This window comes from Moschus berezovskii, chromosome 23 (genome assembly GCF_049115385.1).
Source record: "Moschus berezovskii isolate FMDL1 chromosome 23, NW_MosBer_1.0, whole genome shotgun sequence".
NCBI lineage: Eukaryota > Metazoa > Chordata > Mammalia > Artiodactyla > Moschidae > Moschus > Moschus berezovskii.
The window spans coordinates 20,329,889-20,342,827 of NC_142482.1; the positions used below are offsets into that span (position 1 = coordinate 20,329,889).

Consider the following 12,939-nt stretch of genomic DNA (forward strand, 5'->3'; position numbering starts at 1 on the left):
GCCCGGCCTGCAGGGTGCGCCCCTGCCAGCGCCCTTTCTCCCCCCACCGCCCTCCCCGCCATCTTCCCGCTTGGGCTGCCTTCTCGTTCGCGCAGTAGTCTTTGTGGCGCCAGGCGTGGCTGGGTACATCGTGCGCAGACTCATTCCTTGCCTTCAGAGTGCTTCCAGCCGACCACCGCCTCATGCTTTATTTAAAAAAAAAAAAAAAAAAGTCACAGCGAAAGGGGCCAGGGCACCCAGTGGGACCGTTGGTCTCCACACCACCATCCGGGTCACTTAGAAGGAATGAGCCCTCCCCTCAGGTTTACCTGAAGGGGAGCCAATCGTTTGCCTCGCGTGGAGGCCGCACCTTGATTATGGTTCACTCGGGCCCATTTAATCTAAACTCTGGGTCTCACAAGTTTCACCTTCGAGTTTCACAATACTTTACATTTCACCAGTCAGCCACACACGGCTGGCACCAAAATGCACACGCTGACACCTGTCCGCCCAGGGGAAACTCTAGGGAGCCGCGTTATCTAGGCGGAGGGGGCGGCGGGTAGGCCACTGGACTCTCCAACAGGCGTCCGCGCAGACCCCCCGCAGGCACCGGCGCCAGCGCACACTCACGCGCCCGCGGGCGCCAGGCCTAACGCCCGGAAGGCCCCAGAGGCGTCTTTCCCGCGGGCCCACTCAACGCAGAGAAGACGCCCGCCCCCTGGGAAGGGCTTCCTGGCGACCCCTCTCAACAGCTCCCCACGTCTGCCGGCCGGGGACTGCAGGGAGGGGGCCGCGGCCTCTGGGCCCGGCCCGGCCCCCCTGCGTGCCCGCCCCCAAACGCCCGTCTCCGCACAGCCCTCGCAGTCGTCAGCACCCACCCGCGCGGCGGCAGCGGGCGGCCGCCCTTTTAAATCCCCAGGCTCATTTGCATGGCCCCGCCCCCAGTGACACGGCTGGCGCGGGCGGGCCCGTCCCCCCTGCCCCTGGGTCGCTCTTTTTAAGCTCCCCTGAGCCGGGGCTGCGCTCCTCTAATTGGGACTCCGAGCCCGGGCTATTTCTGGCCCTGGCGCGGCTCCAAGAAGGCGTGAGTTCGCGGCCCCTTCGGTGGCTCCTTTTTTTTTTTTTTTAAATATCTATCATTTAAATAAATAATTTATTTATTGAGGCCGCGCACGGGCCGTGCCTAGCTTCCTGCCCCTCGCCATCCTTCAGGGGAGGTGGAATATTTTTGTGCCCCCCCCCCAGCCTGGATGTGACATATAAATACCCCGCGGGGGCCAGGGCGGCGAGCACGCGGCGGCGGCGGCGGCCTCTGAGCGCTTCTGCTCTCTCTCCCGGTTTCAGATCCGCATTTGCTACCAGCGGCGGCGGCGGCGGCGGCGGCGGCGGAGCCAGGCCGGTCCTCAGCGCCCAGCACCGTCGCTCCCGGCAGCTCGGAGCGCGCACCGCAGGCCGGCAGCCGAGCTCGCGGTGAGTCTGTCCCGGGGCCGGCGGCGGAGGGGGGCGCCCGCGCCGCGGCCGCACGCCGCCCCCTCCTGCAAGCCGCCCCGGGGCTGCAGCGCGCGCCTCCGGCTTTATTCCCAGGCCGGGGCTGCGCGAGCCGCCGGCGGGGGAGGGCCGCGCGGCGCGGGGGGCGGGCGGCGGGGCCCGGCGGCGCGGGGAGGGCGCCCGCACCCCTGCCCCCGCGCCGCGGGCGCCGTGCGGGGGGCGGGGACCCGGGAGAAGCGCGCGGTGGGGGAGGGGGCGCGCGGCTGCGGCGAGCGCGAGTCGTGCACCCAGCGGCTCTCGGTGCACCTCGCGCGGCCGCCGCTCCCGCCCGAGCCCGAGCCCGAGCCCGGGCCTGTGCCGTGGGGGCGGGGAGAGGGGCAGGTTGGGGCGCGGCGGGAGAGCCGGGGGCCGAGCGGCCCCGCAGCCTGGGGAAGTTCTCTAAGTGGGCTGGGGGTGGGGTGGGCGGGAACCCCGCAATTCGGCCTGAACTCCGGGCTCGGCCTTTTATCCCGGCGCTCGCTCCGCAGCCGAGGCCGACTCCCTGGCCTGGGTTTGGGGCTTCACCCCGACCCCACCTCTGGCCCGGCCTGCGCCTCTTCAGCCCCCGGAGCCCGGCCTGCCCTCCGCCCCCACAAACTGGTTTCTCTGCTTTGCTGGGCTCTGTTGGAACTAGTCCCTTTGACTCCCCGTTTCATTTTTTTTTTTTTTAAACTGGGGCTTTTATTTTGCGGGGAGGGCGCGGAGGGAGGCGGCTTTCTTCCTCTCCCCCGCGCGCGCCAGGTTTCCTGCCCCAAGGCGGGCTTGGGTGCCCCCTCTGGCAGGAAGTGGGGCCGGGTGCACCCTCGTGGCGGTGCATGCGGTCGGGGTGCACCGGTTTCCCGCGCCTGCACCCGCGGCCTGCGCCCCTCCCCCGCGCGCTCCGGCCCCTCGTCCCTCAGGCCGACCTGCAACGGCCGGCTGCAGACACTTGCAGAGTCACCCTGGGCCCGGGTCTGGAGTAGGGGCGACAGGGGCTTTACCAGCCCCCAGGCGGGTAAGGAAACTGGCGGGCGAGAAGGGTCGCCAGGATCCCACTCCAACTTGCTCTGTGACCTTGGGCACCTCATCAACCCTTCCTCTAGGCTACATTTTGGGGGGAAACGAGGCAGCCCCATGGTGATTTTCTAGAGTCATGACCGCGGGTTGCCTTAGCGTTTGTGGAGCCCACATTGTGTGGAGGGGACAAGTCTGAGGCCCAAAAGGGCTTATTACCGACGATAGGATTGAAGTTGGGCCTCAAACGTGGCTTCACCAAGCCAGGCCTCCCTGATGTTCAGAAACAGGTGGAAGAGACAAGCATTTGTTGGTCTTACCAGAGAGGGCCTCAGGCCTTAATTCAGTTCATGGAGGCCTGGATCTGGGGTGGGGTGAGCAGATTAAAGGGTCCCCAGCAGCAAGAAGTGGCGGAAATACCAGACGCACTCAACAGGGTCCCCAGGCAGGCTGGGCTGGGCTGGGCCTTCTGGGATTAGGGGCTGGCTTCGCCCAACTAGAACCCCCTCTTGGAGGGGGCCTCCAGCAAACCTCATGTGAGGTCAGCGCTCATTTAGCTGATTAATTTTGATGTTTAGTTTTGAAGGGGGATCTGTGGTGTAATGTAAGATTCTAATCACTGCCTGTAATTACAGAGCAGGCCAAGCCACTAATGATGGAGCAGGATAAATCACCAACCACCTTGTTTAAAAGGGTCTTCAAGTCTGAAATATTATGAAATGGAATAATTACCAGACGAAGTCTAGCCGTCTGGAGCATTTCAATACTTGAGGATCAGGGGCCTCAGGCCCCTCTTAACAATCACAAGTTTGCAAAAAAAAAAAGGCTTTCTTCTCTTTGGGTTAAAATTGGAAATAGTCTGAATCTGAAAAAGGAGAGTCGTTTTCAAATGTTCTAGTTCTCATTTTGATTGGAATGAACCTTTCAGTTGTTTAGGTATTTTTAATTTTTACCTGGTTTGATTCTTGCTGCAGTCTGCAGACGTTGGCGAGACAGGTGGAGCATCATTACCCCCATTTTATAGGTTGAGGGGCTTTTCCGGAAGTGGAGCCACTTGGACCCACCCTTTGCCAAGGGCAGCCTTCCAGGACAAATATCTGCCTGTAACTTGGGGATAATAACTGGGAGGATAGGAGTGGGGGCCCCTTGCTGCCCTTTCTTAGCCTCTGGAAGAGACTCCCAAATACAGGTGCAGGTGCCCCTTGGAGAAGATGGTTTTACGTGAATTCTGTATTTGTAGGACTGATTAAGTCCAAACAGTCCTCTTAAGAGGTAATATGCTAGAAAAGGACCAGGGTGCTCTGAGGATCAGCCCTCCTAGGGCTTCAGGGGGTCAGCTAGTATCTTCTCCCTCTCAGTTGGATTAGTCCCTGCCCCTCATGTGAGGAGGCATCAAAGAGAAGGATCCCATCTGACTCCAGGTGGGTGGGAGCGGGCTGAGGGGAAGAGGAGACTCCCCTTTCAGCTTTGGGTGGTTTCTTTTCCTCCCCGCACCTCACCCAGTGTGTTTTTAGCCCCCATTTCCCAAATTGTCCGCATCTTTGAACTGGTGGGGCCCTGGGCAGTACTGTGGACAAGGTGGCCCAGGGACTGATGACATGGCTGCCAGGTAGATGTGCAGGGCTCATTCCCTGCTTACCTTTACTCCCTTGTTCCCCGCGAGCTACCCAGGCTTGGCTTGCTTTTAAAAGAGAAGGGGCAGCACGGTGGAGGGGAGGGCCCTGGCAGTCTGAGGACCATCTCGCCCACACCTCAGCCAGGGCGGCCTCACCCACGGCCAGGTCTAGGCTGGCTGTGCTCTTGAGCCCGGCCAAGAGTGGGGGTGGCAGGGCAACAAAGAGCCCTTCTGAGCAGGAGATAAGGCCCTGATTAGGGCCAACGGCCCAGCCCCACCCTGCGGCCTGTATGCTGGGCTGGGCAGACAACCCTAGGCTAGGGTGGGAGTCCTGGGGATCCCTGGGAGCAGGCAGTTTCCTGCCGGGCGTTTCTTGGGCGGGAGTGGTGAGGGTTTGGAGGTGGCTGCAAGAAGTTTCATCTAGAACACTTTTCCCGCCTCCTAGCATCCCAGCCGTCGCTCCTCACCTGCTCTGCTGACGAGGGAGGGAAGATGAGCGAGTCGAGCTCGAAGTCCAGCCAGCCCCTGGCCTCCAAGCAGGAAAAGGACGGCACTGAGAAGCGAGGGCGGGGCCGGCCTCGCAAGCAGCCTCCGGTGAGTCCTGGGACAGCGCTGGTAGGGAGTCAGGTGGGTGTCCAAACCTTTGCCTTGGTTTACCTCTTTGGGCTAGGGAGGTGCCCGGCATGGTGGCAGGTGAAAACAGGACTGGCAGGGTGCGGCATCATTCCTATACATGTATGCTCTCCCCACACACGTGTCCCTGGTGCCTGAGACCCCGGGAGAGAGGTGTGGCCCGAGGGAGCGCTGAACCTGAGTCAGAATGTTCAAGCCAGGAGTGAGCCTGTAGTCATGCAGGCCAGAGCTTACACTGGTAAAGCATTCACCCTTTATTTCCAGTCCATAGTGGACCAGTGTATTGAGGTATGGTGGCTCAGTGGTAAAGAATCTGCCTGCCAAGCAGGAGACATGGGATCGATCCCTGGGTCAGGAAGATCCACTGGAGGAGGAAACGGCAACCCACTCCAGTATCTGTGCCCAGGAAATCCCATGGACAGAGGAGCCTGGCGGGCTATAGTCCGTGGGATTGTAAAAGAGCTGGACGTGACTTGGCGACTAAACAACAACAAAGATGAATTGCAGAAACATGAGCATTTGTATATGTGAGCCCAGCAGTGCGCATGGTAGCGCTCTGTTAACTTACTCCATACTTTCTGTCCGTTTCTGTGGGTCTTCATCCCGGGGCAGGAGTAGTTTCTGTTCATGGTCTTCCTTGAGTGACCCTGCGTTGGGCTTTGCCTGGTTCTGTAAAAGCCCAGAAAGTTTAAAGCATTCGGGAGTTGGTGATAGAGTGACTCAGAGCCCTGGTTCCGGGCCCCCCAGGGAGCTTGGCTGGTCAGGCTGTGTGGGCCACCTGTTAACATGGTGGAGACCTTGGTTTCTCTCTGAGAGGCAGCTGTCCCCACATGAGGGCGCAGCTGTGGGTGAAGCCCCATTCCTTCCCTTTCCTGGGGGAGAGAAGGGGAAAGGAACTGGAGCTGATCATCGTCCAGCAGGCCCCAGGCACGCCCCCTGCGCCCCATTGGGGATTTCTGTCCTCGCTCTTTAGGAGCCTTGAGGAGTCTCACACGCGGTGGAATTTGTCTGCCTCTTTCAGAGCCCTGTTCACGTGTGGGGAAGTCACCCCCTTAGTCCAATTCCTTTGGCCTCCCCCTGTCGCTTGTGGGCTTGTTGGTGAGGGGTGTCAGAAGGGGTGTGGGGTTACTGAGCGATGAGCCACCCTGGGAAACCACCACTGATGTGCCTTTACCGCCCAGCTTTGTGCATTATGTGGCAGCTTTTTATCCGGTCTCAGGTTAAAGTTTCAGTGCCCCAAATGGCAGGGGCCTCTGGGGTTCCAAGATGTGGACATAAGTCCCCCCAAGAGGTAACCTGGAAGGAATCTGGTTTGCCGGTAGAGAGCTGGAGGCTCCCTCTAGGGGAAGGGGGCATCCTTTCCCTTTCCCCTCTTCGCATCCCTGCCTTCTGGCGGAGGTGGGGGTGGGGTGGGTAGTGATCACAGCCCAGTGCTGGAGACTTGTCCTGACTTAGTTAAGCGTCTGGCCCAAGATCTGAGAGCTGGTCAGAGGCCGAGCTGGGGTGTGGACAAACCTGCCTCGTGTCTTTCTGCCCCCACGACACCCTTCCCAGAGGCCTTCTGGTGTCTTGTCATTTTGCTGTCGCAGAGAAGCTAGGGGAAAGGCTTTGCAAAAGAAAGTCAGGTGGAGAACCTGAATCCCAAGGGTTACCTGCCATGGTTCCTGTGGATTCTGGAGCAGGGGTGGGCAGACCACTGCTGGGCTGGGGCAGAGGGCTCCGTCCTGAAGGGGGCAGGGCATCTCTGACTGTCCCATCTGTCTTTGCAGAAGGAGCCCAGCGAAGTGCCAACACCTAAGAGACCTCGGGGCCGACCGAAGGGGAGCAAAAACAAGGGTGCTGCCAAGACCCGGGTGAGGCTTGCAAGGGGCCCTCTGCCCTGACAGCAGCCGTGGGAGGCCTGGTCTGTCCTCATTCTCTGCACCCGCTTCTGGCATATGGGTGGTGATGGGCCTGTGCCAATGGAGGTGAGGGGGGCGGTGACTGAGGTCTCATTTCTGGGCCTTGGCCTGCCCAGGACAGTGGGGAAGTCAGGTGTCCAGCAGGTTTCCTGGTCTGGAGAGGCAAGCTGGGAGGGAGGAGCAAGGGGGCGGCTCTGAGACTGTCACCTTCTCTGTGGGAGGTCCCTGGCTCCTCCAGGAATGAGGGGGAAAGCCAGATTCATAGTGGCATCAGCCTTTCAGAGAAGTTGTTTTGTTTTTTATTTTATTTTTTCTAAGACACGACTCATATCCTCTTGAGTCATAGGTGGAGGAGGGAGTGGGGGGGCGTGTGTGTATGTTGGGGTGGGGGGCGGTGTGGTTGGCCGGTCATCACCAGCTGGACTTGGGTGGGCCCGCTGGGGTGGGAGTCCCGGGCCGCAGTGAGCCGGCAAAGGTGGGTCCACCCACCTTGCTCTACCTCACCATCCGGGCACTGGTCATTGGGTGGGTACCATCAGGGACATTTTTGACTTAGTGGATCTTTTCTCTGACCATCTAGAAAACCACCACAACTCCAGGGAGAAAACCACGGGGCAGACCCAAAAAACTGGTAGGTGACTGGGGCAGAGGCAGCTTGGTTCTTCTGGGGAGACTGTTAAAGAGTGCGTGATGCTCCATCCTGTGCGCCCACAGAGGGAGGTGGCTCTCCTGGGACTTCACGTTTTCACCCAGGCCTGGGGAGGGGAAGGGGTTTGTCCAGGGCCCCCGGACTCCTGGCACTCAGCCCAGGGCTTCTGAAGAGCTGTGTCCATGAGAAGTGCAGGGTCCCGGGTACAAATCAGGCCAGACTCCCTGCCCTGCCTTACTGGGGGTGGGTCTTACTGGTTCAGAGTCAGAACTAGGGTGAACCTTGAGGTCACATGGTAGCGTCTCCTTGTCCTCCCCCCCCTTGCAGTAATGAAGAAGAGAGGTTTATGCAGCAGCAGTAGAGGAGCTCAGCTCTGGGAGGGGGTGGGTCATAGCCTGTTGGGTGGGAGCTGAGGGGTGACGCCCCATGGACACTGCTCCTCACGGGGGGCCCCACCCCCATCTGGGCCCCCAGACAGCTGGGAGCGGCAGGCGGTGGGCTGAGCCCAGAGATCTTCAGGGCACCGCTGCAGTCGGGGCCCCTGCAACCTGTCCTCCCCGCGGCTCGTTCCTCGAGCTGTGTGAGCTGAGCCACCACCAGCTGAGGGGGGCTTGGGGTGCTGGCAGGGCCCCAAGAGTGAGTAACAGGAAACGGGTTGTTTTGGAGTTTGTGCCTGGCACGGGGGCCCTGTGTGGTGTCCCGACATTCCCGCCCAGTGAGTGAGCCCGGGCCGGCGCACACTTCCCCTCACTCCCCGCCCTGGCCTGGGGTCAGCCTGCGGTCGTGGCCCCTCCACCGCCCAGCAGCTGCCCCTGTGGGCCACTGAGGCCACCTGGTACCCCCAGTGGGGGGCCCACGCAGCCTCCAGCCACCCCTGCCCTCCCCTCCCCCTCTTCCTGGCTGCAGTCTCCCAGCCCAGGACCAGGTACTTCCTCGCCAGCTTGAGCCCAGGGGTGCCCTGTGCTCTGCCAGGAGCCCCCTGCCCCCGTGGGCCTGGGGGCTGAGGGGCCTGGCTGTGTGTGAGAGCAGCGTGTGTGGGTTTTTTTTTCCCTCCCTTTAAATTCTTCCTTTTTTATGAATGAAACTGGGCCGTGGAGGTTGCTGAGTCACCCACACACTCAGCCCTGACTCATCCCCCTTCTGGAGGGGGGGGGAGGCGGGGGGGGCGGGGCGGCAAGCTTGGCCTCTGGGGGCGGGCCTGGCATTCTCCTGATGGCCCTGCCTGCCCCGCAGGAGAAGGAGGAAGAGGAGGGCATCTCGCAGGAGTCCTCTGAGGAGGAGCAGTGACCGCCGCCCGCTCCCTCCCGAGGAGCAGTTTCCTTCTGGGACTGGACAGCTCCGCTCTGCTCCCGCCCCCCCCAGGCCCTCCCCGCCCCTACCTGTGCCCTCCCCGCCACACTACACCACACACCAGCTGCCGCCACAGGGTCCCTGGGCCTGAGTGGGAAGCCACTCCCTTTGATTTCAGGTCCCAGCGACCCCTCACCCACCTGCTACACCTGCCCTCCCTGACAAAGCTGACTTCCACTTAAGCTGCTCCCACGCTGCCGCACCCCTGATCTCTGTGTGGTGGGGGCCTTCCTCGCTGGGCTCTCGGTTTGGGGATCCCCTCTGCCTCTCCCCTCTGGCTTCCCATTAAGGGGCCTGGGAGGGCTCCCCTGGCCTTAAAAGGGGCCCCAGCCCCATCTCATTCTCTCATTCGGACACGCCCCACTCCACTGTACTAGCGGCAGCAGGTGCCGCCCCTGGAGAGGGGTGACCGCCTCGAGATGCCCCCCAGCACCCCTGACCGACCTGTGTCTCACTGTGGGGTGGCTCACACCCCCTCTCCTTCCTGCCTGGCCTCGTCCCCACACCCAGTGGGGTCACCCTCTTGGGGGCTCAGGAAGGAAGGTAGGAATGTAAGCCCCCTCCCAGCTCTAGGCAGGCTCCAGCCCACCGTGCCCTCACCCTGGAATCCTGCTGCAATGATGGAAAGAGTCCCCTTTATCCAGGTGAGGCCCAGGAGGCCTGGGCTCCCTGCAGCAGCCACTTGCTGCGAGCTGGAGCCACTCCCCGCCCCAGGCCTCAGTTTCCCCTCCTCCCTCCCCTCGGGGCACGAATACCAAGGAGCTAGTCTTGCCCGCTCCCACCCTTCTGCTCCTCCCCAGCCCCCACGGTTCTGGTTCCATCTTCCCTCTGTTCACAAACTACCTCTGGACAGTTGTGTTGTTTTTCGTTAAATGTTTCACTCTTAGACATCCGTCATCGCTGCTGCTACCAGCGCCAAATGTCCATCCTCATTGCCCCCTGTTCTGCCCATGCCCCCCTCCTCCAGGAAGCTCTGAGGGGAAGGGGCCTGCAGCAAAGCAGGCTGGGTACCGACTCCCCAGTCCCAGGGAAGGTGGGGTCCTGCCCCTAGGATGCTGCAGCAGAGTGAGGAGGGGGGGCCCGTGTTGACTGTCAGGTGTAGGGGCCACCTTCTCCACCTGTTCTGTCAGGGAGGAGGTAGCCATTATTTGTCCCAGCCTGGGGCTCCCCTCTGGTTTCCTATTTGCAGTTACTTGAATAAAAAAATATCCTTTTCTGGACCGAGTCTTCTGTAGTGGGTGCCTGGAATAGGGAAGGTGAGAAACCAAGGATCTAGTGAGTGAGTGAAAAAAGTGGAGTTGACTCCAGGGGGAAGAAATCAACTACACCCCTAGCCACAAAACTTTATTTACAAAATATATATACCGAATATACATTAGGCCCTGTCACCATGGGAACAGCTCCAAAGCTAAGTCTGGGAGGGCTAGAGAAAGGTGCCCGCGGAAGGGCAAAGCCCCACCTGGTAATTCCAGCCACCCTTTCACCCCAGGAAGAAACACTAGTTCCTGGGAGTGGCTGGTAGGCTCATCCCACAAAGGAATGAAGGCCTAGGAGGGAGTGAGGAGGTGGGTCCAGTTGAGGCTGGCTGCTCTGCGGGGCTTAGGAGCCAGGATGGAGGGAAGGATGCTGGGAGAGCAGCAGGCTGTGGGGCCCTGGGCGATCACGACCCCCTGATTCGGAGGGGCGGGGTCAGGGGGCTCAGGTCACGTCTTAACATCCAGCAAGGGCATCCGCTTGTGCTGGTAGCCACTCTGCCAGCCTTGGACCACCTGTAGCAGGGGAGAGGGGGCCACAGCACAGCTTGCGGGGAGGCACCTGACTAGCCACGGCTCAAATGGGGAAGGCTGAAGGCGGAAGCAGGTTCTGGCTTCAGGGCTGTGAGGAGAGCAGGCCCACCCCTGCTGGCTCTCCATCCCCTCAGAGTGCTCACCTTGGGGTCCCCCACGTCCGAGAGCAGCTCCTGCTCAGCCTCATGCAGCTCCTCAGCAGGGTCATAGCTGTACATGGGGAGCAGGTGATGGCGAAGCCGGTCCACCCTGGGGGACACGAGGGTGCTCAGCCATGGCACCCCACACCTCCCTGCAGACACCTGACTCCGCTGTTTACCCCAATGGGGCATCTCCAGCGGGTGCCTTTCAGGGTACACTAGAGCTCTAAGGACACGTCTGGATAGGAAAAAACCTAACAGTGGTGTTCAGGGAATTTCAGGTTTGTCTTAGGGATAACTGAAGGGCATCTTACATGTATGCTGGGATCTCAGATCCTATGAGAACTTTTAAGCAGAATGCGGGGGGTGGGGTGCACTCGGGACAGGGACACTCACCGTTTTCTCTTCTGGATGTACATCACCTGTAACAGAGACACAGCACTGTGGAGGCAGTTGAGCCTAGGATGGCCCACGGGGGACAAGGACCCACCTCCACACCCTCTCCCGTGACAGGACAGTGAGATGCTGTGTATAGGCTGGTCCGGGCCCACTCGGCCCTGCCTTAGCAAGTGTGGGGGTGTGTGTACGTGTGTGGAGGCTCCTTACCACAGCCACCACCACCCCAACCAGGGTGATGAGGAAGAAAGGCCCCAACACATAGCCCACCATGGAGTCGCTGTTGGCCTGCGGGGCATTGGGCACTGTGGTGTTACTCATGACATCGGCAGCCAGAGGGCCCGGTAGTCAGCATGGGCAGTACTGCCTTGGGAGGGCGCCTCCCCTGGGCTCCCTGAAGAGGAAGAAAGTGAAAGTGAAGGTGAAAGTCATGTCCGACTCTTTGGGAGCCCATGGGCTGTATATAGTCCATGGAATTCTCCAGGCCAGAATACTGGAGTGGGTAGCCTTTCCCTTCTCCAGGGGATCTTCCCAACCCAGGGATTGAACCCAGGTCTCTGGCACTGTAGGGGGATTCTTTACCAACTGAGCTATGAGGGAAGTCCGAAGAGGTGGAAGGAGGTTGTCAATTCCCCCCAGGGTGACAGCCAGGCTCTGGATCCCTCCCGGAGAAAGCAATAATAATACATGAAAACTAAGGTCAGGTCCTGGAAAGGGGAGGGAGGGGGGTCTTCCAGGTTGGTGTGCTGGGCTGAACCCTTCAGTGACTCTCAGCAAATCCTGGGGTTTACCCAGGGGCACCAAGGTGAGGCCAGACGCAGGGCCTGAGTGCTGCCCAGGGTGGGGCTCTCACTCAGGTGCTGGTGCTGGCTAGACATCTGCAGATACTAGTTAACGAGGGGAGGCTAGGTGGAGGTCCCCAGGTCCCGCCCCCTCCTCCAGTGAAGCCAATTAGGTTAAAATACCGGGTTCTCACTGCAGCCAAGGGGTGAGGCAGGAGCATCTGGAGGACCCCCCCTCAATCCTGGCCCAGTGCCCACAGTTCGGGCTATAGGTCCCAGGCCTTCATTGTCCCTGGTGTCACTCCAGACATAGGACCTGGGCACCGTCTCCCCCATAGGTCTTGTGCCAGGGTGGACACCAGTGGGCAGGGCTGGGCTGCATCTGCGAGGTGATGTCACCTCCCCCTGGTCCTCACTCGGGGCTCCGCCCGGGTCCCTCCCCTCCTGGCCTGGCATGACAGGCGGAAGTGGAGAAGGTCAGCTCCCATGACAGATGCAAGGAGACTCTCCACGGGTGGCTGCACGCAGATGCCCCGAGGTCCGTGACCCCGGTTCGCCTGGGTTTCCATCGGAGGTTAAGGGCTGAGCCGCCTGTCTCGGTGCCCATGGGGGCTCCGGACTCGCCCAGTCGCACGCCCGTCCCGTGGTCGAGGGGACATTCCGAGGTAGGGAGAGTGACAGGCCGTCCCTAGGATGCGGACCAGCAAGGGAGAGCGGGAGGTAGTTCCCACGGCGCTGGGAGGCTCAGGCCAGGGGAGGAGAACGTGAGGTGGGCGCAGAGCGACCCGAGTATCCTGGAATCCCGACATCCCGAGGCGTGGACCTATACCGGCGCTCTGCAGCCCATGCAACCCGGCCATGCCTTACCTCCCGCCGCTGCAGCCCGGAAAGGAACGCCCTCGTTTGGCTCCCGAGCCCCGGAAGAGCCAGCAGGCGCGTGATCAAAGGACCCGGGGAAACGGGAGGGGCCGCGGTATCGGGGTGCAGCCAATCCGATGGCCGCAGGCAGCCGGCCCGGAGACTGCCGAAGCCGCCAATCCGGGGGCGGAGACAGCCGGGGCTGCAGCGCCCACGCCGCGGCGGCAGGGGGCAGCCGCGGGCTGCGCGGCGGCGCGGGGCGGGGCGCGCGGCTTCCCGGCGTCCCGCGGGGCGTCCCCGGGGCGGCCGCGCTCCGGAGCTCGCGTGCG

The 12,939-nt window shown here is 61.4% G+C and overlaps 2 protein-coding genes across 4 annotated transcripts; one reads left to right on the forward strand and one right to left on the reverse strand.

The window, feature by feature from the left end:
* Nucleotides 1–996: 996 nt before the first annotated feature.
* Nucleotides 997–9,867, forward strand: HMGA1 (high mobility group AT-hook 1). 2 transcript variants are annotated; one of them, XM_055406644.2, is made up of 6 exons: nt 997–1,061; nt 1,324–1,449; nt 4,560–4,741; nt 6,517–6,600; nt 7,229–7,279; nt 8,531–9,867. In XM_055406644.2, the coding sequence occupies exons 3-6, from the start codon at nt 4,607–4,609 to the stop codon at nt 8,582–8,584; spliced, it is 324 nt and encodes a 107-aa protein (XP_055262619.1). In that variant the 5' UTR covers nt 997–1,061; nt 1,324–1,449; nt 4,560–4,606; the 3' UTR covers nt 8,585–9,867. The 2 variants fall into 2 exon arrangements, with proteins under 2 accessions (XP_055262619.1, XP_055262618.1); XM_055406643.1 differs by lacking the exon at nt 997–1,061 and having other exon boundaries at nt 1,330–1,449; nt 4,560–4,708.
* A 111-nt stretch (nt 9,868–9,978) lies between these two features.
* SMIM29 (small integral membrane protein 29) lies at nt 9,979–12,739 on the reverse strand. 2 transcript variants are annotated; one of them, XM_055406642.2, is made up of 5 exons: nt 12,620–12,739; nt 11,241–11,364; nt 10,971–10,996; nt 10,578–10,683; nt 9,979–10,416 (listed from the first exon to the last, which is right to left on the reverse strand). In XM_055406642.2, the coding sequence occupies exons 2-5, from the start codon at nt 11,289–11,291 to the stop codon at nt 10,351–10,353; spliced, it is 249 nt and encodes an 82-aa protein (XP_055262617.1). In that variant the 5' UTR covers nt 11,292–11,364; nt 12,620–12,739; the 3' UTR covers nt 9,979–10,350. The 2 variants fall into 2 exon arrangements, with proteins under 2 accessions (XP_055262617.1, XP_055262616.1); XM_055406641.2 differs by having other exon boundaries at nt 11,181–11,364.
* Between the last annotated feature and the right edge of the window lie 200 nt (nt 12,740–12,939).